General features: G+C 59.9%; 2 protein-coding genes across 2 annotated transcripts in view; both read right to left on the bottom strand.

The window, feature by feature from the left end:
* Window positions 1-10,736: 10,736 nt before the first annotated feature.
* On the bottom strand, window positions 10,737-14,349 carry SLC27A3 (solute carrier family 27 member 3). Its single transcript, XM_056123829.1, has 10 exons — window positions 13,692-14,349; window positions 13,110-13,319; window positions 12,725-12,883; window positions 12,419-12,543; window positions 12,081-12,275; window positions 11,913-12,003; window positions 11,642-11,840; window positions 11,405-11,502; window positions 11,191-11,321; window positions 10,737-10,991 (listed from the first exon to the last, which is right to left on the bottom strand). Exons 1-10 carry the CDS (start codon window positions 14,251-14,253, stop codon window positions 10,815-10,817), a joined length of 1,947 nt encoding a protein of 648 aa, XP_055979804.1. The 5' UTR covers window positions 14,254-14,349; the 3' UTR covers window positions 10,737-10,814.
* A 999-nt stretch (window positions 14,350-15,348) lies between these two features.
* The window catches only part of INTS3 (integrator complex subunit 3), a 29,897-nt gene continuing 19,045 nt past the window's right edge, over window positions 15,349-26,200 (bottom strand). The window contains exons 8-30 of the mRNA XM_056123828.1: window positions 25,943-26,072; window positions 24,546-24,643; window positions 24,213-24,404; window positions 23,653-23,740; window positions 23,352-23,431; window positions 22,802-22,893; window positions 22,512-22,618; window positions 21,382-21,501; window positions 21,052-21,181; window positions 20,865-20,919; window positions 20,653-20,756; window positions 20,127-20,171; window positions 19,888-20,007; window positions 18,784-18,937; window positions 18,314-18,382; window positions 17,727-17,802; window positions 17,500-17,613; window positions 17,332-17,380; window positions 16,597-16,764; window positions 16,404-16,504; window positions 16,252-16,324; window positions 16,018-16,174; window positions 15,349-15,942 (exon numbers count right to left, since the gene is read on the bottom strand). Coding sequence (XP_055979803.1) covers window positions 15,865-15,942; window positions 16,018-16,174; window positions 16,252-16,324; window positions 16,404-16,504; window positions 16,597-16,764; window positions 17,332-17,380; window positions 17,500-17,613; window positions 17,727-17,802; window positions 18,314-18,382; window positions 18,784-18,937; window positions 19,888-20,007; window positions 20,127-20,171; window positions 20,653-20,756; window positions 20,865-20,919; window positions 21,052-21,181; window positions 21,382-21,501; window positions 22,512-22,618; window positions 22,802-22,893; window positions 23,352-23,431; window positions 23,653-23,740; window positions 24,213-24,404; window positions 24,546-24,643; window positions 25,943-26,072 — 2,400 coding nt within the window. The 3' untranslated portion in view covers window positions 15,349-15,864. The remainder of the gene's footprint in view (window positions 15,943-16,017; window positions 16,175-16,251; window positions 16,325-16,403; window positions 16,505-16,596; window positions 16,765-17,331; window positions 17,381-17,499; window positions 17,614-17,726; window positions 17,803-18,313; window positions 18,383-18,783; window positions 18,938-19,887; window positions 20,008-20,126; window positions 20,172-20,652; window positions 20,757-20,864; window positions 20,920-21,051; window positions 21,182-21,381; window positions 21,502-22,511; window positions 22,619-22,801; window positions 22,894-23,351; window positions 23,432-23,652; window positions 23,741-24,212; window positions 24,405-24,545; window positions 24,644-25,942; window positions 26,073-26,200) is intronic.

The raw sequence follows: 26,200 nt of genomic DNA, 5'->3' as shown, positions 1-26,200 counted from the left end.
GCAGAACAGAATAATCTGAGGTGAGGAAAGCATTGGGTTAGAAAACCAGGGAGGTAAACAGAGACTGATGGTTCCGTGTGTGACAGTGCCCTTGGACGGCTGCCAGCCCGCTGGTGATTTGGTTTGGGAAGGCAGCAGAGGGATGTCTAGGACATCAGTTTGACCTGTGACATCATTGCCCCCAGGCCTCTTGTCCTTCAAAGACGGGACCAGGCCTCAAACCCCACCTCACAAGCAACCAAGGACCCATCAGGGTAGCTGACCAATGAATGCCCCAGCTCAGTGGTACTAGTACTTAGACCTTTGGTGAGCTACAAGATGCAGAACTTCCCCCATCTTGATAACAAAGCAGGGGAGTTCAGTTATAATCTGCATCTTGTCTCCTTCCCTCAGATCTCATCTGAACCCCTAAAGGCAACTGTCTCACAGTCTGTCTGCTTCAGGGCCCCATTTCCCTGCTGCCTGGGCTGAGCACTCCCATGCTAGGTTCTTGGCTGGTAAAGCCTGGGGAGGACATTGGAGGAGGGGTGAGGCCCAGGTGCAGGTGGAAGGGTAAGTGGGGGTGGGGGGTGCAGGGCGGTGGGATGGGGAATGGCCTTCTCTGAAGGGGTGGGTGGGAGGGGAACAAGACCCTTTTGCACAACTCTCTTTTAAGTTTCCTTTTTTTTTTAAACTCATTCTAATTTTCTGCATTGTGTTTGGGAAATAAAATGAAAAAACTAAGACCAATAGAAACTGGTTTTCAAAAAGGCAAATACACTCCCATCTGTTTCAGATGCTGCTGAGCACTTCAGCAGTGACAGATTCAAATAATAAGCTAATTTTTGGAGAAAGGATTAAAAGAAAAAAAAACTTTGTAATATTTATCACTTGCAAGCTATGTTTAATAAAGAAAGGAATGGTTTCTAAGCTTCCCTGTGGCTGTGCTTTAGTCGTGGTGGTGGTTGGGAGGTGGCAGTTTGGTGGGAGAATTTTGACTTCACGGTCATGGGATGCTATCCATGCGAACCCTTCTCTTCATTGTGGTCATCGAAAGCCTTCGCCTACTCTGTATTCTCTACCCGTACCCCACTTGACCTGGTGGCTGTCGTTGGCCCTTCCCAGCCCTCGCCCTCTTCTCACAGGCTAGCTTTTATCACATTGCTTCCCCCCTCTGGGGGCCTCTTCCTTTTGTTGTTTCGTTTAGCAGTACCCCCAGCAGCTTAGGGGGCATGAGGTACCAAGGATGGACTTGTTAGAGGGAGCCCCCAAGTGGGGGTGGGCAGACCTAAGCACTGTTCTGTGCAGTGCCCACAGAGTACCTGGTGCTCTGAGTCAACCTGATGGTCCTGCTTTCCTCCGACGCAGCCCCTTCCCATTCTTCAGCCAGGCCAGTTGGGGCTGGAGGCAACCTGAGGCCACCCAGGTGAAGATGGTGCTGCCACCCAGTCTTTTTTTTTTTTTTCTGCCACCCATTCTTGGACAAAGATGTGGCCACTAACCATATTCAGGGGGGTGGGAGGCACTCTGAGAACTGGCCTGGATACCCATTCCTTGTTGCAGCCTCTCTTCCTTCATGGGTTCCCCCTGCACTAGGAGGACCCCCAGGCAAATGGACACATCCCAGTGCTGGACAAACCACACCTTGGAAATGAGATGCCCGGGAATTGGATGCCCCCCACACCCATAGAGCAGCTAACTGGGCAGGTAGGGCCAGATAGCATGGGGCAGAACACGGTCTGAGCAGTCTTGGACCAGGTGGGTGGGGCGCACCCAGGTGGCTCCAGGACACCAGTGGGTGTGTCTTGTAGCGACTTGGTCCAGCCCGCACATCCATCCAGTGCATCCTGAGCCTCACTCAGGGTTGGGGCTTCTGCAACCACAGTTGGAGCCCACTGCGAGGGGCAAACAGCTGGTCGGAGGTCAGGAAATAGTTCTCCCCTGCACCCCTCTCACATGGATCAGTCTCCGCTACAGTGACAGTCCCACGAGATGCACTTTGATGTGGGTTCTTGGATAAAGGGAGCACAGAGCAGGGTGAAACACTTGGGCCTATTAAGCAGGCCCAGAGTCCCCACAGGACCCTCGAGAGACCTGCCACCTGCCACACCCTCTGGATATGCTGGACAGGGCCTAGTTCCAATGCATCACCCCCAAAACTGACTCAAGTCTCCAGAACAAAGTCCTGGACACTAAAGAACTCAGCATGTCTCAACTATCAAAGATGGATTTTTTGAAAGACACTGGTATTTGGGATCTGCATTGCACCTCCATTTTATGACCCCGTCTCTCAGTTTATTAGATTATTCGGCAAACCTGTCCTTGTTTTTCCCTTATCCTGTCACCCTCCCCTCACACACACACACACACACACACACACTTTTGCTTTGCCATTCTGTTTATGATGCTTTATAATAGCTTTGGCCTTTTCGTAAAGGTTCAGTGTGGGTGGGGGAGCACCTTGACGTCTCTCAGGGAGCATGCAGTGCCGGGGATCAAACCTGGGGGTCCTCCGTGCGTCATCTGTTCAGGGGCCAGAGAGAACTCAGGGCTGAGCACATGCTTTGCATTCAGGAAGCCCAGTTCCATCCCTGTACTTCATGACCTCTTGAGAACCTCCAGCAGTTGACCCCAAACACCAAGCCAGAAGTAGCCCCAAAGCACCACCAAGTGTGGTCAAAAATCTAAAAACGCCCTGTTCCCCCCAAAATCATACAAAGGTTTGTCTCTCAAAGTCTCTCGAGGACTAGGATTAGCCTTACACACCTAAATTTTGTTTGGGGGCCACACTGTCATACTCTGGCAGCGTGCAAGACAAGCTCCCTACCCTCTGTACTATAGTTCTGGCCCCTTACACATCTAATTTAAATGAAATTGTTTCAGTCCCGCAAGGCCTCGAACTGAGTTTCGTTCACTCATCCATTCCTTTAATGAGTATGCTGTGGGTCTCTGGTAAGCAAGCACTTCTGGGGCAAGAGCGATAGTACAATGAGTAGGACGGGCCCCTGAGCACTGTCAGGAGTATTTCCTGAGTGCAGAGCCAGGAGTAACCCTGACCTAACCCTAACCCTGAGCATCACCTGGTGTGACCCCAAAAAAACAAAAAGGAAGCACTCCTGTCCAAGTTCTTGTCCAATCTGTGGACTGTTCTAGAAGGTCCTGACCTTGGCCAAGGAATCAGTGTTCTATCTGATCAGACTATTCAGCAGAGGAGGGTCTGTTAAAGACATTTCACATATGGCTGACTAAACCCCATCCTCAAGCCAGGCCTTCGGCTGTGAGCTTGCCCGTGAAGTCTTTTTGGATTTCTTTTAAAACTTTGTTTTCTTTCCTGGTCTTACCCAGAAAAGTCCTCAGGCTCAGCCTGGCAGTGCTCAGGGCACCCTCTGCAGTGCTGGAACCAAACCCCAGTTGACTGCATTAAATGCAGGCAGCTCCCAGCTTTCCTCTCTATTCGTGTACCCTGTGCAGTTTCTTTTCTTTTTTTTTTTTTAATTTTATTGAATCACCGTGAAAAAGTTACAAGCCACAAACCCTGTGCAGTTTCATGTCACCCTCATCTGTGGTGATAGCCCGCAGTCTGCAGATGAGAAACCCGGCCTCAGAGTGAGGTGACTTGCTTAATCTGTGGAACGGGCAGAAACGGCTCTCCAGGGGCCAGAGCGATAGTACTGCAGGAAGGATGCTTGCCTTACTCATGGCGGACTCAGGTTTGATCCTCGGCATCCCATGTGGTCCCCTAGCACCGCCAGGAGTGCTTGCTGAGTGCAGAGCCGGAAGTGACCCCTGCGCATCCCAAAATGGCTCTCCAGCTTGGCTCTTGAAAGCTCCGACAGCTGCCTGGCTGACCTCACACCGCTCCGGCCTCTGGGAGCTCCTGGGACATCTGGGGGATTCTGCCTCTCTCCTGCCCACTCCAGGCCTTCCAGAATGAATGGGTTTGGGGCCTCAGACCATTGTTCCCTAGCTCTCAGCCTGGAGATGGGTCATCTGACTCCTGTGCCTCCTGACCCTCTGGAAGTTCCCTGGTCATTCCCGTTCCTCCTCTCGGTGGCGGCACAGGCCTGGCCTCGGGCCAGCAGCCTGGATGCATCATGGAAGCGGAGCCTGCCCTGCCCTCCGGCCCCAGATGCTTGCCGGGAACAGGAAGTGGGAGGCCAGACAGCCCCGCCCGGGCTCCCCTGGCGCCAGGAGCAGCCCCTGGTCCTCAGCATTGCGCGGAGTCGCCAAGTCAGCTCCAGATCAGCTCCAGATCAGACACACAGGCTCCCGCTCTTCTCCCAGACGTTTTCAAAGTTTGCAGCCTAGGCGCCTTGAGGCATCACTGAGGCTCCCTGGCTCCCTTAGACTTTGGCGCCCCCTAGTGGCTCTTCAGGCACGGCTGCAGACCTACAGACACCCCCTGCTCTGTGACCCCTCACTGGCGCAGCCGAGGACGTCTTAGGCTAGGCATTGAGTCCCAAGCTCCTATACCTGGCCTCTGCGGGTGCCCACCCCGACTGCCAGCGCCCCACTCACTTCTGGGCATCCTGACTGTGGCGCTGCAGGCCCTCATAGCGGAAGGCACCCGGGGCCGGCCGGACTCACGCTGGCCATGTGTAGGTTGCCCGACACCAGAGCAAGCCTGTGGGGGGGGAGGGGGCAGGCATTCAGCTGCTGCCCCCTGCCCACTGCCACGATGATCCCGGGGAAATGGAGAGTATAGGCACTGGAACCGGGTGCTGCCTCCTGCCCCATCTGCACAGGCTCTGGTGGTAGCAGGACAGCCTGGAAATAGGGTCACTGAGCCGCCCGGCCCACTGCCTCTCTCCAAGACCCACACTCATCCCTTGGTGCCTGCCACTGCCCTTCCTGCCGGTCTCCTGGTGAGAGGCTGCGAGCCCCAAGGTTCCTGTGAGTCACCGGCCCTTCACCTCCCGCAGAAAAGCATTTTATGCATTCATTTATTTTTTAGACAAAAGTGTCTTAAATCTTATTTAAACTTTTTTTTTTCCTCATCAAAAAATAAAATAATGAGGCTGGAACAGTAGTACAGTGGGTAGAGCATTTGCCTTGCACGTGGCCAAACCGGGTTCAATCCCAGCATCCTGTAAGGTCCTCTGAGCCCTGCCAGGAGTAGTCCCTGAGTGCAGAGCCAGGAGTCAGCCCTGAGCACAACTGGGTGTGGCCCCAACTAGAAAACGAAAACAGGAAAGAGGAAAAACTAACTTGTGGCAGCTGTAGAGGTGTCTGGGGTGTATAAAAGGAGCCGAGGCTTTCCCTGGAGTCAAGTATCTCAGATGCACAAAGGGGGGACCTTTCCCCCAAAAGAGCCTTTTGAAGAAGTAGACCCCTTCCTCTGACCTGCAGCCGCCCCTCAGCAGAGCTTTTGGAAAGAGAGGAAAAGGAAGGGGTGTCTGTGAGAAGAACCACAGAGATGCCGGGAGACTAGCCAGGCCAGAAGTGGGAGACCCAAGCTCCCCACTTCCTTCCCAGGGCTCCAAGTTGGCCTTATCTGCACCCCAACTTTACCCCCTCCTTCCTCGCTTAGGCTGGCCCCCTTCAGCACAAGTTTCACCCCATTGGAGTCCTAAAAGATTCTGCCTCAAGGGAAGAGAAGCCTCCCCACAGGCCTTCAGCCCAGCCCTGCCCCTCACTGCCTCCTGGACAGGATGCCAGGCTGAGGCAGGGCTGGAGGTCAGGCGCTCTGAGCCAGCAGGCTCTGTAAAACGGGGGCTTATATGAGACAAACAGACACCCTATGGTTCCAGGGCTAGTGGGGTCCAGGTCAGGGTGACTGGTCCAGGGAGCAGTCTCCATGTCCCCTCTTCTTGCTCTGCTCTCCTCCACTAGATGGTCCCCAGGAACCACCAGAATCAGCCCCAGAGCACCACTGCTGTGGCCCCGAAGTCCCCCAAAGAACCAAGTGGAATGCTTTGCACTTTAAGGACCAAGGCAGCTCTTTCCCGTCCTTCTTCTTCCTAAGAATGGTTTGTAAGTGAGGGATGCTGTTGACCTGCCATAAAGGGTTTCTGTCTGCATGTTACCCAGAGCTCACTGCATATTCAGTCGTGCAGTCATCACCAGTCATGGCCCAGGGACGAGTCCGGGGAAGGGGTCTCCCCAAAATCACCAGGAGGTCCTCCACAGGGCCCTGCCAGTGCATCCAGATCTGCACCGGTGATGCTGGGGGACAGTGTGGGGCTCATGTACTGTCTCTTTGGCCCTACTTAACCTCTCTCGATTCATCCAGCTTTACGGCTGGACATTCCGGGTGTGGGTCAAGCACATATACTGGTTCGTTCACCAGATGCAGATGGTGTACACTTGGGTAGTTTCCGATTTGGGGGAATGGTCAATAATGCTGTGAGCTTTTGTGTGGATAGACAAATGTTAAGGTCTCTTGAATTCCTGGGTTGTAAGATAACCCTGCATTTTGAGGCACTGGAGAACTATTGAGAAAAGTGGCTGTGGTTTATTACATTCTAAGCTTTTCTAAAACCGTCCATACAGGGGCCAGAGAGATAACACAGCGGGCAGGGCATTTGCCCTGCATATGGCCAGCTGTGTTCAATCCCTCAAACCCCATATGGTCCTCTGAGCGCAGCCGGAAGTGATTCTTGTGCACAGAGCCAGGAGTAAGTACCACTAGGTGTGATTCCCCTCAACGCCCACAAAAAGATACCCCTCTGGGACTAGACAAGTCCCCTGAGCATCATTGAGTGTGACCCAAAAAAGCAAATAAAAACAAAGACTTCATATAGAAGTCAACTTCTGTTCTTTTTTTAAATTAAAAAAATAATTTTAATTTGGTGCCACACCCAGCAGTGCTCAGGGTTTACTCCTGGCTCTGCACTAGGTATTACTCCTGGCAGTGCTCAGGAAACCATATGGGATGCTGGGGACCAAACCCAGGATGGCTGTGCACCAGGTAAGCACCACACCCGTTGTACTATTACTGCTCCAGCCCCAGCTTTTATTCTGTCCTGTGGCCACATCCAGAACCCCAGGGTCCCTCCTGGCCAAGCTGTGGGACCTGCTTTGGGCCTGGGCTCCCGCCTCAACGCCCTTCCTCAGCCCTTTGAGCATTTTCTCTCAGGCTCCAGGATCCAGTTCTGGGTTGGTAGGTTCCCAAGCAGCACCGGACGCCGGGGCCACTCCTGGTCGCTTTGGCCATTGTGTGGCCAGCTGGGTTGGTGCTGGACCTGAGAATGAGATGCCGTAATACAGCCTGTGTGTTGGGGTACACCAGCACTACACCCCGCAGTGCTCAGGACACATATGGTGCCGGGGTGCCAACAGCTCTGCGTGCCAGGTATGTGCTCTGACCAAATTTCTCTGGAAGAAATTCTTGGGCGTCCCTACCCCCAACTCCATGAACTCCTCTGGCCTCTCTCCACTGTGTTATTTTCTCTCTACTGGGCACACCTCCTTTTTGTTCATTTTTGGACCCCACCGGAGATGTTCTCTCCCTCTGCTTCTCTCTCTCTCCTTCTGTGTGTGTCTTTCTCTCTGTCTCTGTCTCTGTATCTCTGTCTCTGCCTCTGTTTCTGTCTCTCTGTCTCTGTGTCTGTGTCTCTGTCTCTATTTCTGTGTCTGTCTTTGTCTCTCTCTCTCTCTCTTTTATTTTTTTTAGCTTTTTTTGGGGGGGTTCATACCCGGCAATGCACAGGGGTTACTCCTGGCTCCGCACTCAGGAATTACTCCTGGCGGTGCTCAGGGGACCATATGGGATGCTGGGAATCGAACCCGGGTTGGCTGCATGCAAGGCAAACGCCCTACCCACTGTGCTATCGCTCCAGTCCTAACAGCACACACTTTAAAAATATGAAGCCCTGGATTTCATTCCTGGTTTCCTAAAACAATACAACACCTTTGGGGGTGTGGCTCCTTGAACAAAAAGAAAAAAAGAGGAGAGAAAATATTAATAAAATGTATCTCTGAATGGGAACTTGAATTCAGAATATATATATATGTGTATGTGTGTGTGTGTGTGTGTGTGTGCAGATGTATGTGTTATCTTTATACTGTATCTTTTTCTTTTTTTTTTTTTTAATTTTTGGTGCTCAGGGTTTCCTCCTGGAGCTCCGAGAACCATATGGGGTGGGGGTAGGCGGTGGAACCCAGGCGGGTCACCTTTAAGGCAAGTGCCTTAACGCTTGTGCTGTCTCTCCTGCGCCCACGCTGTATCACGTCTGTACTGCCATAGGGGTGAGGCAGCTGCACAGCTATGGCAACAACGAGCAGGGACGGTCGGGAATGGGCTCTAAAGGCTGGAGGGCTTGCTCTGCGTGTGCCTCCTCCCTGGCACCACGCCCCCCACACCCAACACTGCCAGGTGTTGCCGAAAGGGACTGCAGGGCAAGCACCCTATGCTATCCCTCAGGCCTCTAGGTGGCTTTTGGGGGGCACAACCGGCTGTGCTCAGGGCTTACTCCTAGCGGGCTCAGGGGGACCATATGGGGTGCTGGGGGTCCAATCGGGTCAGCAGCCTGCAAGGCTGGTACCTCACCCGCTGTACTATCTCTCCTGCCCCTTTCGAAGGCTAACTTCTAGGGTCTGCCAATTATGTCCCAATGGAAATGTTTTTTTCTGCCCAAACTTTGCTGTCTAGGGGCCCAAACTGCAGATCTGCAGCACTGGCGAGCGCCCCTTGCAAGGCTCAAGTGCGTGTAGGCGTGAGTGACTGGGTGGGGGCCACACAAATGCGCAGGCGCCGGTCTGGGCGGAAGGGGCGGGACTAACGAAATAAGGCCCCGCCCCTCCCCCCTTCCCCCCCCAACTCAGCCCCCGATCGGGAAGGCCGCAGTTTGCAGGTGGGCACTGCCCAGAGGTCACCAGTGGCCAGGACTTTCTGCCTGGTGCAGCGGGCGCCTCCCTTTTCCACCCTCCTGGGCATCCATCGCCTTTGGCCTTCCCAACTTCCTCCAGGGAGGAAGCGCGCCGGGAGCTGGACGGCAGTTTCTGGGCCCCTGGCCAGAGACAAGGCTTGGCAGGGCCTGTCACTTTCTCCGTTCTGCTTTTGTGCCCGCCCAACAACAGAAAACCGGCTGTGTTCCAGCAGAATTCTTCACAGACCCAGAGATGGGGCCCATATCATTTTCACAAGTCGTGGAACAGTCTGACTTTTTTGGTTTTCATTTTTATTGGTTTGGAGTTTGGGGCCACGCCCAGCTGTGCTCAGAGATCACTCCTGACAGGCTCAGGGGGGCCATGTGTGATGCTGGGGATCCAACCTGGGTCGGTCTATTCAAGGCAAATGCCCTGTCTGCTGTACTATCTCTACAGCCCCTCAAGCTTTATTTATTTGGGTTTCTGAGGGCTACACTGACACTGATAATGGACCAGTCTGGCTCCTTGCTCACGGATGGCTTTCAGCTGTCCGGGGTGGGATGGAGTAACCATGTGGTCTGGAGATGGAGCCTGGGACTCCTACATGCAAAGCCTATGTCTCACCACTGAGCCATCTCCCTGGCTCTCGCTTCCAGCTTATATTTGTTGGGTCATAGCTGGTGGTGCTCAGGGCTTACTCCTGGCTTTGTAATCAGGAATCACTCCTGGTAAGAGTGACCATATGGGGCGCCAGGGATTGTCCCAAGTTGACCACATGAAAGGTAAGTGTCCTGCCTGCTGAACTATCTCTACGCCCCCCCCCCACACACACACACACTTCAGCTTTTAGATACTGAAGGTTTCTGACAGTTCTCCTTAGGACCAGGAGGTTCTTCCTCCTCTTGGTCCATCTAGCCCTCCTGCCACCTCAGGCATACCCCAAGTTCTGTCTGTCACTCTCTCCAGAACCTGGGAACTCCCAGTCTACCTGCTGCTTCTGGGAAGTTTTTGTTTTGTTTTGTTTTGATTTTTTAGTTTTTGGGCCACACCCAGATGTGCTCAGGGCTTACTCCTGGCTCTGCACTCAGGGATCACTCCTGATGGGGCTTGGGGTGGTGGGGATCAAGCCCAGATCAGCCATGTGCAAAGCTTTACCCACTGTAATATTTCTCTTACTCCCCCCCCCAAAAAAAAAGATCTGTTGATAGCATGATTGTGACTGAGTTTCAAAAGGTGTGATCTCTGGTATGCCACACCCCAGTGTGTGGGATCCCATAAGCACAGAGAGAAAGGAAGAGGAAAATACAGTGAAAACTACTCTGAAAAACAAAATTGGGAGGCACAGAGACAGTAGAGTGGGCAGGGTGCTGGCCTTGCATGTGGCTGACCCAGGTTTCATACCCGGCACTACGAAAGACTCCCTGAGCCCCACCAGGAGGGATTCTTGAGTGCAGAGCCAGGAGTAAGCTCGGCATATGGGGGTATGGTCCAACCTGCGGCCCCGCCAACAAAAACTCACAACAAAGAATGAAAGCTGGAGAGAAGGCTCAAAGGCTGAGCACAGGTTTTGCATGGGGACATGAGTCTCATCCCTGGCACCCTGGCTGCAGGAGCCCTTGAGGTCTGCTGGGTGTGGCCCCGGCAAAGATTGGGGCCAACAGCACTCAGCGGCCGATCCTCCTCAGCGGCCTCTTTTTCAGACAGCTGAGGAGAAGGAGGGAGAGCCAGGAGCTCATCCCCACCTGGCCTCATCCCCATTTGTGGAGACGGGGGCTAGGCCAGGGCAGCCTTCTGTGGCCCTAGCACCCTAACCACCTGGGGTCACCCTCAGCGGGTCCCTGGGAGCAAGGTGAGGACTCTCCCAGGGCAAGGATCACCCAGAGGCGCCGTTGGGGAGATGCCCACTGCTTGTGCCCCCACAGACAGCCAGACGGTTCCCTGGGCCAGAGCAGTGGCTCCCATCCCTTTTATTAGAAAACGACGACAACAAAGGCAGTGCCAGAGAGGCTCAGGACCCGAAGTGCTTAGATGCGCAGGTGCCCAGCCAGGAGGGCGCAGTACTGGGCAGCTGTGAGCGGCAAGTAGGCAGCGGCGGTCGCGTCCAGCACATACAGTGGTTCTGACACGGTGCTCGGGTCAAAGCCCTCCTGGGCCAGCCGCACCTTCTGCTGCTTGAAGGTCTCTGTGGTGGCCAGAGACTCCTAGGGAGGGGCAGAGGAGGAGCCTCTGAGCAGGGTGACCTGCCCTGGCCTGGTGAGCCCTGAGTTCTAAGGCAGGTGTGGGCTCTCTGCTCAGGGAGCATGTTACAGGGAAGGAGCCAGACCTGGAGGGAGTGAGGAGTGGAGCCCCCTGGTGGGGGCTGTCTGCAAACACACAGCGGGTGAGGGCCTTGGTGGTTACCTGGAGTCTCAGGAACCGAGGCCTGGCATAAGGTGGCAAGTTCTCACACACGTGGCTGTAGAGCCTGGCGAGGTCCAGGCTGTGTGGGGGCCGCAGCACCAAGGCTGCCATTCCGGCCCGGCCTTCGTGCCCTGAGGGGGGTGGGGCTTGTGTCAGGGAGCAGCTGCTGCCTTCAGCCTGGGATGCCAACCCTGCCCTGGCCCTGCCCAGGCACCTGGCACGCGGACGCCATAGACGTTCACGTCCTGCAGGAAGTCCAGGGCCTCCAAGACCCCTGCAACCTCGGTGGTGGCCACGTTTTCCCCCTTCCACCTGCAGTGAGTAAATGGGAACCGGGGCCTGGGAGGCTCGCGGGGAAGGACGGGAGCACGCAGGGCAGGGAAGCGTGACCCCAAGGCTGGGCAGGAAGGGGTTGGGAAGTGGGGACTGGGGTCCTGGGGCAAGGAGGTACCTGAAGGTGTCTCCGGTGCGGTCGTGGAAGCGCAGGAAACCGTCTGCGTCACAGACGAGCAAGTCCCCGGTGTTGAAGAACACGTCCCCGGGCTGGAAGACGTCCTGCAGCAGCTTGCCCTGCATCAGCTCGGGGCCTCCCGCGTAGCCCAGAAATGGGGACTGCTGGCTCACAGGGGCCACCAACAGCCCAGGCTCCCCTGGCAGAGTCACGGAGTAAGGCAAGGTCTCCCCAGCTCCCCCTGCCCAGTACCCCCGGGTCCAGCACCCACCTGCACAGGCGGCCACGCAGCGCCCCTTGGCGTTTCGGACCGGCTGCCCTGTGGTGCCATCATAGCGGATCAGAGCGAAGGGGAAGACGAGCTGGGGTGGGAACCTCACGGGTCACTGCACCTGCAGCAGGGTCCCCCCACCCTGCCCGGGGCTCTGCCGCGCCCCACCTTGTAAATCCAGGAGGCCCGGCCCACAGCGCCGCACTGGCCTGTGTAGTTGAAGGTGGCCACATTGCCCTCGGTGAGGCCGTACGTCTCTAGCACCTGCAGGGGCCCGAAGCGTCGCACGAACCGCTCCCAGGTGTCCGGCCGCAACCCACTGCCCACCGCCAGCTGTACGCGGTGTCCGTGCTCTGCTGGGCTCTGCAGGGGTCAGGGCTTCACTGTACCCCCAAACCTCTCCTAGGGTGTCACTGGGACCACTCCTATCTCTGTGTTGTGATCCCACCCGGCCCTGCCCCTTTCTTGGGCTCCCTCTGCTCAGCAGCTGGCATCTGCCCACATACCGGCGGCTGGTTGACAAGGTAGCGACACAGTTCGCCGATATACTGGAACACAGTGACCCCATGCTGCTGGCAGTCCTCCCAGAACTGGGCCGCGGAGAACCTGGATTTCAGCACCACTGTGGCACCTGCAGGAGGGGACAGGAAGAGGTGAAGGCTACTCCTTCCCAGTCTCGAGCCTGTGCTGTGATGCAGCCCCCAGAAGGGGACCTGGAGGGACCCAGGTGACCCTTTCCTTTAGGAGGCCCCACCCTGAGGAGCACCCTCACTCAGCTATGCTGCAGGTCCTTGGAGGCATGTGACACTGACCGATGCCCAGGCAGCCCACGATGCCAAGCAGTGAACCGGACATGTGGTAGAGAGGCAGGGCTAGGTAGATGATGTCCTCCTGGTGGACGCCACACAGCTGGTAGAAGGCCTGGCACTGCAGCACCTTCAGATGGCTAATGCGCGCAGCCTTGGGGAGACCTGAGGGCAGCAGGGGATGACAGAGGGAGTGGGCAGCGATGCCCTGTCCTGCCTGTCCACCTCTGCTACGCCCCCCAGATTCAAGAAAGACAAAGAGGCTGAGATGATAAACTCATTCATCCCCGCCCCCGCAGAGGGGTCTCTGGGATCAGTTCCTTGGCGGGGGTGGGGGAGCTTTTAGAGGACTGTCCCTGCTGTTTCTGGGGGAGGCCAGGGCCCGCCGCACCTGTGGTGCCCGAGGTGAAGATGTACAGGCACGTGTCCGTCACATTCTGCGGGGCCGACAGGTACCCGGGCACAGGCTCGTCCGCTTCTGCCGCGGCCTCTGCCAGCAGATCAGGGATACCAGCAGGAGTGGGGGAAGGTCCTGCCGCCCACAGGTGGAGCCCCAGGGCTCTCAGGGCCGGCAGGTCAGGCTCCAGCGACTCCAGGAACTCTGGTGGGGGTAAAAAGCCCAGATCGGTCGCTTCCCAGAAACCCTCCTCGCCCCAGGGGGGAGGGGAAAGACCCTGAACTATCCAGGTCCAGGTCGGAGAATTCATTGCATCACTGACGCATCAGAGACCGAGAGGCTCCATCGGCACAGCCACTTCCGAACCTCTGGGTGCACCTCCCCGGCCCCACCCACCCAGGCCCCGCCCCATCCCATAAGCCCCGCCCTCCTACCTACGAGCCCCGCCCACTCTGGAGGCCCCGCCCGCAGCCCGGGCCCCCGCCTATAGGCCCCACCCATTCCCGATGCCCCGCCCCTCCTGGCGGCCGTTCCTCCCGGGCCCCGCCCCGCGCAGCCCGCGGCCGCCGCACTTACCTGGCGCCAGCACCAGCGCGCTCGCGCCGCAGCCCCGGAGACAGTGCAGCAGGGGGGCGCGTCGCAGGGCGCTGGGCACAAAGGCCGCGCGGAGGCCGGCCTTGGCCAGCCCGAACCAGAGCCACAGGAACTCGGGGCTGGCGGGGAGGAGCAGCGCCACGGTGTCCCCCGGGGTCAGAGGGGCCTCGCTCTCGGCCTCGCCGCCGCCGCCGCCGGGCCCCGCGGTCCAGCCCCGCGCGCGCAGGAAGGCTCGCGCCGCCCGGTTGCTCTGGCGCTCCGCCTCGGCGTAGCTGAAGCGCCGCGCGCCGCTCACGAGGAAAGTGTGCGCGGGCCGCCGGCGAGCCAGCTGCGCGAGGCGCCAGGCCAGGCTGCAGCCCGCCTCGGGACCCTGGGGGTCGGCGGCGGCCGCGGCCAGCGCCTCGGCGCGGAGGGCCCTTTTGCATCGCGCGGCGCGCACGGCGAAGGCCAGGTCAGCCGCCAGCCAGCGCAGCTGCAGCCACAGGGGCCGCTTCCGGAGCAGCAGCAGCGACAGCAGAGGCAGCAGCAGCAGGAGGGCGACCATGGTGCCCGACCTGCCCACGGCCCGCCGGCCCCGACACTCCGTCCCGAAATACTGGGCTGCTCGTGCGGGCGCTCAGGCCGCTCCTTCCCGGGAGCGCGCGCGCTGGCACACGCCCCTTCCCACCCAGCCCCCCCCCCCCCCCCCGCCCCTGCTCCCCTCGGGCCGGAGCGGGGAGGGGGCGGCCCTCCCCACAGCCTCGCCCCGCCCAAGGCCCGCACCCTCCCGGGCCAGGGGCGGTGCTCCCGCCACCCCCGTCTTCGTTTGATAGGGGCTTTCACCGCCCGGAGCGAGAAGGGGTGTCCCGCTGCACTTTGGAATCGGCCCAGCGGTCCGTCTTTCCCTCGCATCCCCCATCCCCTCCGGAAAGGGAACGTGCCTCTGGGCTCCCCAAACAGGCTGAAGATGCCAGGCCCCTTGCCTGCGGAGTGTTGCAAGTCCCAGCAGGACCGCTAAACCGACGCCCTCTCCCCCACTCCCGGGGAGAAGTAGGGGAAAGGTGGCGGCCCAGCAGCCAGATCCCTGGAGGGGCCACGCGAAGCCCTCCCTCTGGGCAATGGCACCAGATGCAGCCGCCCACGAAGGGAAGAATCGCCCAGAATCGGGAAGGCGAGCGGTCTGGCCTTGAAAAAGTGGGAGTCGCCACTGGGAGCGGGGGATACATTTGCAGGCCACATAGAGGCCACCCCCCCACTTCTGTGTACTGGGCCGTCGCCAAGCTCCTGCCCCGTTTGAAATCCTCCCTCCGCATGGGTCTGGCCTGTGAACTGCCATGAGAGTTGTATTGGCCTGTGAAAAAGGCGGTCCTTGGCCCACGCTGCTCCGGAGGTGACCAGGCAGCCCTGGGTTCCAGCAAGTCCTCCCAGGAATGCCAAACCCAAGCTGTCTTCCCCCAGTTGGCTGCCGGCAGCACCCCACACCCATGCCAGGGCCAGTGTGGGGTGCAGTGGGATTCAGTGGTGGGGGCTGTCTCGGTGCTGAGTGGACACACTGGCAAGGACTCCTGTGCAAGATGTTCTGACTGTTTTATTGTCATTTAGAAACAACTTTTAAAACGCGATTATCTCTGCAAAAACAAAAGAAAACCCACCCTACCCCACCCCCAAAAAATCTAAACAGAACCAAATGGGCCCATTTGACAGTTCTGTGGCACATGTGTGGGTCCCTCAGGGCTAGGCCTGACCCCAGGCAACACAAGTTCCAAGGGACCACCGCCTCCCCGAGAGCCCCACCGGGGTCACAGGCCAAGTCCCCGCCGCTCTGTGTCCGAGAGTGTCCCAGGGTGAAGTCCGGTGTGGAGGAGTGAGGACACGCGTGGTGGGGGCGCCACCTCGGGCCAGCTGCCCTGGAACTCCCGTGTGGGAAGAGGGAGAGTCTGAACCCTCCCAGGACCGTGGGGGGACAGCTCCTGGGGGCTCAGGGAGGGGACAGTCCTCCAGGGGTGCAGGGACCAGGCAGACTCAGGGCCGCTTCCTGGCAGCAGCTCCTCCCTCCCGTGGGCCAGGCACCAGCAACGTGAGAGAAGCTTCCATGATCTTCCGGCCCCTGCCCTCCTCGGACCCTGCATGTGTGCAGTGGCAGCAGTGATGGCAGTGACACAGGGACCAGGAGGCCTCAGTCACTGTCAGAGCCCACAGCGGAGGACCCCTTCCGTTTCCGCTTGGTGGGCTTCGGCTTCGTGTCCTCCTCCTCCTGGAAAAGATGGGGGCACGGGGGTTGGGAGGCGGGAGTCGGGGGCCGGGCACCTGCGTGGGGCCGGGGGCTCACCGAGGCGCTGCTGGAGCCCGACTCCTCCTCAGCGTTGGGGGGCTGTGCCGCATTCTTGCGGCTCCGGGGGCTGGAGAGCGCCGCTTTCCGTCGGCTCTTGGGTGGTTTGCTGGAGGAGTCCTCGTACTCCTCGGCCAGGGAGAAGAGGTCGCTGAACCTGTGTGGACAGCCAGGGCTGGGGTCAGCACCCGCCGGGCCCCCCAGCCGCCCCCGAGCGCCCCCCGCCTCACTCACTTCATCTTGTGGGCTTCATCACAGCTCGCCTGGACGTGCTGCAAAGCCTGGAGAATCGGGGTCTGGCTAAAAACTAGAGGGCAGAAGGGAGCACATGGAGAGTGCAGCATAGGGGGGCCACGCCACCCCCACCCGGGCAGCCCCTCGCCTACAGTTCTGCTTGGTGTTGGTCAGGTTGAGCCGCAGGTTGTCCAGGTGCTCCAGGATCTGCTCCAGGGTCAGCTGGGCCAGCTTGCTGCTCGAGCTCCTCAGGCTGCAGGCAGTGACCGGGCAGTCTCCGTCTCGGGCTGCTCTGGGGCACCCTCCCCCACACCCACCCCCCAGGGTCGCGGGGGCCAGGCCCACCTCTGCCTCTTGCGGGGGAGACTGTTGTTCTTGATGAGCAGCGACTTGATGTGCTCAGCCAGCAGCTCGTCGTGCTTCATGCACCAGTGCCGCAGGATGCTGGTGGTAAACTGGTCGTCGGGGTGGCAGGCCCGGCTCAGCACCATCTTCACCATCTCCTCACTGGGCCTGGGAGGGTGCGCAGGGCTGGGGGGCTGGCTCACACCCGCCTGGCCTGAGGATGCTCTGGCTCCTCACCCACCCACTCCCCTCCCTGGCCTGAGGGCCTGGTCCCACCCTCTGCAGGGCAGATGTATCTGCCTGCCATGTGGGGGCCACCCAGCTGCCCTCGGGAATCAGGAAACAGGCCAGGAAGGCAGCAGGTGCGCAGAGGCCACCCCTGCTGGCCCTCCTGACCGCCCCACCTGCCCTGGGACACAGCTGGCAGAGGAGGGAAGGGGATGGCGGTGCGAGAATGGCTGCCCGTTCAGTGGGCTCAGGGAAGGGGGGGTGTGGCCCCCTGCACCCCTTCCTCAATGCTTGCGTCACCTGTGGGGCAGCCTGGGAGCACCAGGAGGGATCCCAAGTGTCATGGCAGCAGGAGACTGGGATGTCCAGTCCCACCTCTCTGGGCAGGTCGGGGGGGGGGGGGGGGCTGGGGGGGGAGGTGTGCAGAGGAAGCAGCGGCTCTGTGGGCAGCTGAGGGAAGGTTGGCAGGCGCAGAGGCCAGTCCTGGGGACAGAGCTGGGGACTCACTTCTCTCTCCGGAGCTGCAGCAGCAGGCACGACAGGGCCTCTGGGTGTTCTGGGGGAAGAGCACAGGCCGCTCAGGAGGACACATCCCGCCCCTACACCCCCCACGGCCTCCCTGCACCCTCGAGCCTGGCTCATCCCAGAGGCCTGGTGCAGCCGCAACCCTCTCACCCTTATATTTGAGATGCTGCAGGATGGGGATGATGGTCTCCAGGGGGATGTTGTGGGCCAGGAAGAGCTGCCAGGCACAGTACTGCTCAAATGTCTCCCAGTCTAGGCTCTGGACTGCGAGGGAAGGAATAACCCTGATCACCAGCAGCTCAGCACCCTGCAGACGCCCCCCGGGCCCGAGGGGGTAGCCTCGCTGCTCCAACCTGCACCAGCCCTGCTTCACTCACTGAGGATGTTGAGGACCGAGTCTTTCCGGAACATGACCAGGTTGCCCATCATCACGTGGCAGACCAGCTCCTGGAGCTGCAGAGGAGGAGGGAGGGCCCGTCAGCACTGACAAAGGCCAGGAGGCCAGACGGGAAGGCCTCAGGGGAGAATCCGAGGAAGTGATGGCCCAGCTCTCTGAGTTGTGGGCCTTGCTGCCCACAACAGGAGTGACAGACAGTGGAGGGGAGGGGCGGAAGGAATGGAACATCTGAGCAGGGGAAGGAACAAGCACAAACTGGAGCACGGGGAAGGAGCACACACAAGCTGGCTCCCTCCTGGCGCATGGCCATACGCAGAGGTGGGAGGAGCAGGCACAGAAGAGCAGGGCAAAGACCCCTCGGTGGGCTGGGACAAAGGAGACCCAGCTCGGGCCTAAACAGGGACAGACCCAAGCTCGACCGGAAGACAGAGCCCAGGGGCAGAGCTGAGAAGTAGGAGTCCTGGCGAGCAGGGGCCAGGGCCTGGGGGCTCCATGGCACACTCACTGTGGCCTGCAGCCTGCACCGCCGAGGCCCTGACCATGAAGGCCTGGCCTGGCTCTGCTCACCTGCGCAGAGTCGATGACAGCCACGATCATGTTCAACAGCTCCCCACTCCGCAAGGTCTCATCCGGGAACTGGGAGGAGAGAGAGGCGTGCAGGGGCTCGGGGCTGTACAACACCCGCCAATAGGGGACAGGCCAGTGGGTCCCCGGACAGCCACACCCTCCCTGTGGGTCCAGGACCCATGCCGTGGCACCCTCACGGCCATGGAAGTGTGCACGGGGACAGGGGCACATGTGGGAAGGTCAGATCCACACTGGGCACCAGCATACCCCCTCCCACCAGACCTCCAGGGGTGCCCAGAATTCCCTGTTCCAGCCCCTCTGGGAGAGCCTGGGAGGGAGGGATATGTGGGGAGAGGGGGCAGTGGGGGGTGCTGAGGAGGTAAAAGGTCAGGAGAAAAGAACAAAGGCCCAGCCCCGCTGGCCCTGACACTGTCCCCTGCTCTTAGTGAATAGGGGGCAGCCGTGTCCACCTCCGTGTAGATGGAAGGCGTGAGGTGGCACAGCAGGCGCACGTCGTCCTCCTGGCAGGCCTTCATGTCCATCATCAGGCAGGTGTGCAGGTCGCCCAGCTGTGTGGCCTGCGCGAAGGACTCGTAGAGGTTCATCTTCCCGGCGGCGGCTTTGCTGTGGAGCAGTTGGGCCTGAGTCAGCGGCTGGTCTAGGCTCAACAGTGCGCATCCCGTCCCCACCCCTCGAGTGCTCCCCAAGGACCGACACCCCGTGAGAATCAGGAGACTCTCCCAGTGCTCAGGCAACAGAGGGAGGGCAACCACCCGAGAGCCCCAAGCACAGCCTCAAGGTCAGATCTGAAACCCTGCCACTCCGAATAAGCACCAGGGGGGAATCTCCACGATGCCAACGGTGCAAGTGAGGGAAGGAAATACAAAACAGGCTCCCCTGAAACCGTGGGGTTATGGGGGAAGGCACCTGATTACAGGGGGGCAACCTGAGTTGGATCCCTGGCACCACAGGGTCCTCCAAGCCCCAGCAGGAATGATCTCTGAGCACAGACCCAGGAGTAAGGCCCGAGCACAGCACAATACCCAAAGCCAAGGCAAACAAAATGAAACAAACAATAAGGTTGATGTAAGAGGCTGAGTTTGACTCCTGGCCCTGTTTGGTCCCCTGAGCACTGCCAAGGATGATTCCTGAGTGCAGAATCAGGAGCAAGCCCCGAGCACCACTGGGTGGAGGGGGAAACTCCAATGTTCCCCAGTGAGTGAAGGGTTAGAGAGCTGTGGTGCGCCCAGGGTCAGTGTCGCTGGGTAACATTAAGGAAGTGGCACTGACAGGCCACATGGGCATGAGCCGGGAACACACGTGGCCAAGGCCCACCAGTCACAGCCCCCTGAGTCTCTGCAGACAGGGCAGGTGGCAGCTGGCAGGGCCGGTTGGGGGGCAGCGGGCAGACAGCTGGTGGTTTGTTTCTGCTGAGTGCAGCTGTCTTTTGTGGACACGTGGAATCATACTGAATGTGGAACGGAGGGATTTGGGGGCATGTGATCAGAGCTCACAAAGCTGCTAGGAGAAGCACACAGTGCACGGAGGCCTTCCTGCACTCGTGACGGGCTCACCTGGCCCTCAGGTAGTAGAGCAGGTGGTAGCCGATCTTGGGCTGCTTCTGGTAGAGCTCGGAGAGGAGGTCCAGGAGCAAAGAGAAGCTGCTGTTGTCCTCTTGCATCTGGCAAAGGTTCCTGGGAGTGGGGGACGTCAGGGCGCTGAGCTGGCTGGCCAGGTCCCCTGCAGGCCCCTCCATCCTGACCAGTGGGTACCACACCCCCGGGCAGCAGGTGGGGCTGGGGCCCGAGCTCACCTAAATATCAGGTAGAGAGGCTTCCCCACAGACTCCTCCAGCGACCTGCAAGAGGGGCCGTGTGAGGGGCAGACCACCCAGTGCAGATCAGCCTGCTGCTTCTGACCAAAGGGAAAATTCCCGCTGCCCCAGAGGGTTTTAGCCCCAGAAAAAAACAGGCTCCCTGCAGGTACCATGACGCTGTCCCATCACTGGAAAGAAGCCTGCTGGGTGCAGAGCTGGTCAACGAGCCAGCACAGGCCTTGCAGCAGAAGGTGTGGGAGACCCCCAGGCAGAGAGGAAAGCAGCCCACGCACTCGGCCAGTTGTGGCCCCCAAAGCCCTCCACCCCCAACAAAAAAGTAAAAGATTTCTGTCCTGGGGATAGTCCTGGGAAGGCCACCCCACCCCCAGGGGCTGAGGGCAGCGAGAGGCAGGCAGGAGGGAGGGTCCCCAGTCTAGGGTGACTATGCCGTGTTCAGAGGAGCCAGTGCACGTGAGCACAGAAACGGAAACTGGCCAGGCCAGTGGGCAAGCAGGGGCCTTACTCCTCCGTGACCTCCTCGGGCAGCACCTCCCCCCGGAAGTGGGCCTTGAAGAGCTCCTGGAGGCAGGAGGCGAGGACGGACAGCTGCTCCGAGTCGAAGTCTTCCTGGGTGGGGGGGACAAAAAGAGTCACAGCCGGGGGCCTCCACAAGCCCTGCCCCCCGGGGGGCCCACTGCAGGGCTCTGAGCTGGACAGACGGGCTTGTGTTCTCACCTCCAGGACCTGGTCCACGATTTCCTGCATGACCTCGCACTGGGCCTCGGTGTCGCTGTAGAGCAGGAGGGAAGCAGGGGCTCAGGGGGAGGCTTGGGGGCAGGGTGCGCTGTGCTGCGAGGAACAGGGGCAGCCTGGTCCTGTCGCTTCACCAGAGCCTCAGAAGGGAGACTGGTGCCACACCCACCTGCCCTTCTGCAGCTGCAGCACCTTGTCCCGGAGGGACTCCTCCAGCTGGTCAAGGTATGGGGTGATGTCCACGGGCTCCTCCACCACCGTCTCCTTGATCGGGTGGAAGCGGAACTCCCGCTTCTTCCCTGGAGGCCATGCGGCAGGAAACAACTCACTGAGCCCAGGCGCTGGCCACCCAGCCACACACCCACCCCCTCAGAGACCAGCTGGGCGGCTTCACTCCTCCCCCTGCCCTGGTGGCTCCAGCATCAGATGCGGGCTGCACCCCAGAGTCCATCCCGGTGACTACCGGGACACCCCTCGGTGCCTGCTCTGGGCAAGTCACCTTTGCTGTTGAGGTCCTCCTCGTCATCACTGAAGGCGGCCTCAGCGTTGTCATAGCAGCTTTCGTCCTTGTCGGACATGTGGTTGTCCATCTCCATGGACACCGGCTCTTCGATTTTGACTTCGGAGGAAGACAGACAAGGGCTCTGACCCTCATGTCTCTACAGAACCCATGCTCCCGGGGCAGGGGGTTAGTGAACAGAAAGCCACCACAGGGACGCAGGGACGCTCTTGTGCCCACTCTCATCTGCCATCTGCCCACAGCGCAGATGCTGGCTTCCAGCCAGCACTGGCCAATGAGGTGCGGACCTGCAGGAGTGCTCCTCGGCCCAGCAACCCCAAAGGTGTGGGGAGTCCACTGGGACACAAGTGCTTGAGAGAGGCCTCCTCTAACACACAGGTGAGGGTCACTCAGCACTGATGACCAGGGACCCAAGACTCCAAGGCTCTTTCATTCAGACCAAGTGCAAAAACGCTGCTTGTGGGGCTGGAGCAATAGCACAGCGGGTAGGGTGTTTGCCTTGCACGTGGTCCCCCGAGCACCGCCAGGGGTCATTCCTGAGTGCAGGGCCAGGAGTATCCCCTGAGCATTGCTGGTTATAATCCAAAAAGCAAAAAGCAAAAAGCAAAAAAAAAAAAAAAAAAAGATGCTGCTAGATGCTGCTTGTCTGTTTAGGGGCCACACCAGGCAATGCTCAGGGCTTACTCTTTGCTCTGTGCTCAGGGGACCAGCAACCGAACCCTGGTGGGCTGCATGCAAGGCACATGCCCCTGCCTGCTGTACTACAGCTCTGGCCTGGCGCTGCCTAAGCCCTTACCCCACAACAAGACAGAGACGCAGAGATGACAGAGGCAGCGTTGCATGCGTGGGGCAGAGGGGGCACAAAGAGAGACGCAACATGACCCTGCCCCTAGCGGAGGCCACAAGCTCAGGCTGGGGCGAGACGAGATGGGCACAGTTCGAGGGGGTTACACAGGCATCCCCCAACAGCCACCCACCTCTTGAGGGGAGTCAGTGAGAACACAGGGGTGCTCGGCGGGCAAAAGACCCACGAAAACCAGAAACGATCACGTGGAGCGGGGAGACACAGGAAGCACAGGGGAGCTGGGGATGGAACTGGGGGAGCCTACCTTCCACAGGTGGGGACGGCGAGCTGCAGAACTCAGGAAACTTCTCCCTCAGCATGGCCCGCAGCTCCTTGTCCAGCTTAGGGTTGTCGAACAGGGGAGCCAAGGGTCTACAGGGAGCACGAGGGAAGGCCCGTGTCAGTGCCCCTGGCTTCCACCCCCACACACAGGCCCTGCGACCCTGGGAAACATCAGGACAGCAGGCGAGAAGCCGTGGAGACCAGCAAGAGTCGCCCACCCAGCCCCAGGGGACAGCAGTGCCGCCCTCCAGCCCAGCCCCTGGCCGTCCTTACGCCAAGACCCGCTTCTCCACGATGTGGTTGAGGGAGGAAAAGACGCCCTGCCGCACATGGCTCTCCAGCGGTGGGTAGAAGTTGGGGATGATCTGGAAAGGAGCACGAGGGCCATGAGCACAGTCGTCTGTCCCGGGCTCCGGACAGGGACACTGGGGTGGACGCTGGCAGGAGAGCGAGGAGCTGCCAGGAAAGGTTTCCCTGGCGGGCCAGCGGAGCGGGGCATCCCTGGGGAGTGCTCCCAGTCGAGGTGGCCAAGGGCTGCCCCCTCTTTTTTTTTTTCATTTTTGGGTCATACCCGGCGATGCTCAGGACTAACTCCTGGCTCTGCACTCAGGAATTATCCCTGGCGGTGCTCGGGGGACCATATGGGACGCTAGGAATTGAAGCCGGGTTGGCCGCGTGCAAGGCAAACGCCCTCCCCGCTGTGCTATTGCTCCAGCCCAGGGCTGCCCCCTTTCGCAGCCACACCCGCGGGGCCCTGGGGGAAGCAGGGACAGTGCTGCCCTCTGCCTGGTTGGGCTGGGGTCAGTGTGGACGCAGCACAGACCCGGCACATGAAGTCCAGCAGCGTGGCAGTGATGGCCGGGTGAGGCTTCATGGAGTGATGCATGACCAGGATGGCCGGCTCTGAGGAGGGAGAGGAGAGGCTGCATCAGGCAGTGCCCTGAGGGGGGACCTCAGAGGAAGGCCCGCGATGCCCCCAGGGGCCTCCGCCTGCCCCGACTCTCACAGAACCGATGCCGCTGTCTCCCCGAATTCAGTCTGGGAAAGGGAGATGGCAGGAACGGGAAAGCAGGAGGAGGCCCTGCATCCCAAGCCTAGGGCAAGGCTGGGGGCGGCTCACATACCTATGTTCATGATGCTGTCCTTGTCGGGGCTGAAGAACAGCCAGTCGTAGAAAAGAGCCAGCTTGGCGTTAGAGGCGGCAACATTGGACTGCAAAGAGAGGCAATGATGGGCAGCTGAGCCCACAGGTCCCCAGAGACGAGGGGAGGGACCCTAAGTCTGTTTATGTTGGTGCAAGTGCGTGGGGTCCACCTGGATCTCACCAGCCGTCTCAGGGGCCGCCCCTGCTCCCTGCTGGAGGACAGCTGGGCAGCTAGGGTCTGAGGGAGAGGCCCTGGTCAGGGCCAAATCAGCACATTCCAGAGCCCCATCGGCCGGGGGAGGGAGCCAGCGCGGGGTCAGAGGGCAGCTGGATACCAGAGCACCATTTCCCAGCACACGGCCAGAGGAAAACACGGGGCAGGAAGGAAACAGCTCCGCCGTGGACCTGGGCATCTGGAGAAGGGAAGTCTCCACAGCCGATGCCAGAGGACGCCCTCCACCCCCAAATCTGAGAGAGGGCCAGCACAGGGCGTGGGCCTTGGGGAGCTCGAGGCAGGGCAGGGCTGGCCCGGGCCCTCACCGTGCACGTGGTCAGGAGCCAGCCGATGATGGCCCATCGGGGCAGGATGTCCGAGCTCAGCACTTCATTGGAAGGGTGCACCACTCCACAGATGTAGCGGATCAGGTCGCAGCGCAGAGACTGACTATCCGGGGTCGACAGGTACTGGCGCTGGAACCAGTCCTGGTATCGCTTCTGTTGCCCGAACCGCACCTGAAGAAAGAGGCGTCTCAGGCAGACGGGAAGCATGGCCAGCACCAGAGTGGCCGGTCTCTCGCCACACCACAGCCCATGCTTAGCTCTGTGCCCAGCCAGCGCCTGCCGCCTCTTTTCCTGATGCTACCGGGCGCTCACCCGGGACGTCATGAAGAGGAGCTTCGTCTCCATGTCTGGGGTGAGACGGCAGGCGAGAAACTTCCGGGATGTTCTCGACTGGAGAAGCTGAAGGATACCTACACCAAACGTGGAAGGGAAGAAGCAGCAAGAAGTCGAGGACCAGGATGAAATGAAGGCCAGGGAGAGAGAGGACAGGGCTAAGGAGCGTGCCGTGCACGTGGCTGACTAGACTCAATCCCCAGCACCGCGTACCATTCCCCGGGCCCCATCAGGAGTGATCCCTGAAGATCACTGGGTGGGAACCCAAACTGCCCCCACAGAACGAAAGAAACAAAAAGCCAAGAAGGATGAGAAAGGTGGGAAGCCTGTTGATGGGCCTGTCAACATGACTGAGGGTGAAGCACACACCTCACAGCCCACCCGCAGCGTCACACATGGGTGCACACGCACGCATGCACGTACTCGAGGTCCAATCAGGGTTCCGCCCAGCATCCGTGATGCTCCAACCAACCCCAGCCCCAGGCTCCTGACACGGCAACTGTCTGCTTCTGCTGGCCTTTCTGGAGCCACTGCTCACAATCGCCCAGCTGACAGCATGTGGGAAGCTGAGTGGCAGAGGCAGAAGCCCTCGCCTGGCTTCCTGCTCCTGACTGTTCCTTCCCTGGGTGCCAGGCACGGCCACGGCCTCAGCATGAGCCTCTGCGCTCACTGGCTGTGCGGCCCTACGCATACCACTTCAACTCCTTCAACTCCTGCCCTGCAAATACAAGGAGAATGTCCTCCTGCCAGCAGGGTCCTGGGGAGTCAGTGTGGGCAGACGGGCGCCTGGCAACGCCGCCCCCACCACAGCTGGGCGCTGGCACACGGTGAGGCCAGGTGGGCGGGGACTCTGCTCTCTGCACCCCCAAGCTTCTACGTGACTGTCCCCACGCTGTGTGCACAGGCAGGCACACACGCGGGCTGTAGCGGGGAACAGCGCAGTCGCCTGCTCAGACCAGAAGCAGGTCTGGGGAGGGGCAGGGCAGAGGAGCAGCCCCTGGTAGGGGGCATGGGCCTCTCTCCCTCCCAGAGGCCAGCGGGGCCTGGACAGGACCCTTGGACTTCCCTGAGGGGGGAGCCTTCCCTTCCAGGGTGGACTCCAGCCCCTTTCTCCACTCTCCCCGCTGGCCATCAGCTCACCTGTCAGGAGAGGGGCGGGAGGGGGCAGAGGGCTGCCGCCTGCTGGTGGGAGCGTTGGGGGTGGGGATGGGGGGGGCGCAGCATCTGGTCTGCACATCCCCCACCCCTGGCGCTGTACCTGGCCGAGTCCGGCCCATCCCAGCTCCCCGTAGCAGCCAACGCTTTTGCTTCTCCACTGCCAGCTCCCGTCTGGGCCGCCTGCCCACCTGCAGAGACGCTGTGCTCGGCCCGCTCACCTGTGAACTGCGGGCTCAGGGCCTGAGGGTTATGGATGATATCCTTCCAGAGCAGCTCGAATTCTGGAATCCGTGCAACATTCTGAAGCAGCCTGACGAGGTCGCGGCCGATCATTAAACATTCCATGAACTTGATGGGAGGGGGGAGAGAGGGGGGAGACAGGAAAGAGAATGAAGACACGGATCATACTCTCTGTGGGGAGGGCAAAGGGGCAGCGTGGTCGGCGAGCTACAAAGGGACTCCCGGAGCTTGGGGCC

This window comes from Sorex fumeus, unplaced genomic scaffold, assembly GCF_029834395.1.
Source record: "Sorex fumeus unplaced genomic scaffold, SorFum_2.1 ptg000047l, whole genome shotgun sequence".
In the NCBI taxonomy this organism is placed as follows: Eukaryota; Metazoa; Chordata; class Mammalia; order Eulipotyphla; family Soricidae; genus Sorex; species Sorex fumeus.
This window is presented reverse-complemented; position numbering and strand designations above follow the sequence as displayed.

Bases quoted from the DNA above. Each gene is read 5' to 3' on its own strand.
- SLC27A3 (XM_056123829.1), bottom strand. From the start codon at position 14,253: ATGGTCGCCCTCCTGCTGCTGCTGCCTCTGCTGTCGCTGCTGCTGCTC. The intron at 13,320-13,691 runs GTAAGTGCGGCG...TACCCCCACCAG, and splicing joins CGCGCTGGTGCTGGCGCCAG to AGTTCCTGGAGTCGCTGGAG. The intron at 12,544-12,724 runs GTCAGTGTCACA...CCCCTCCTGCAG, and splicing joins CGTGGGCTGCCTGGGCATCG to GTGCCACAGTGGTGCTGAAA.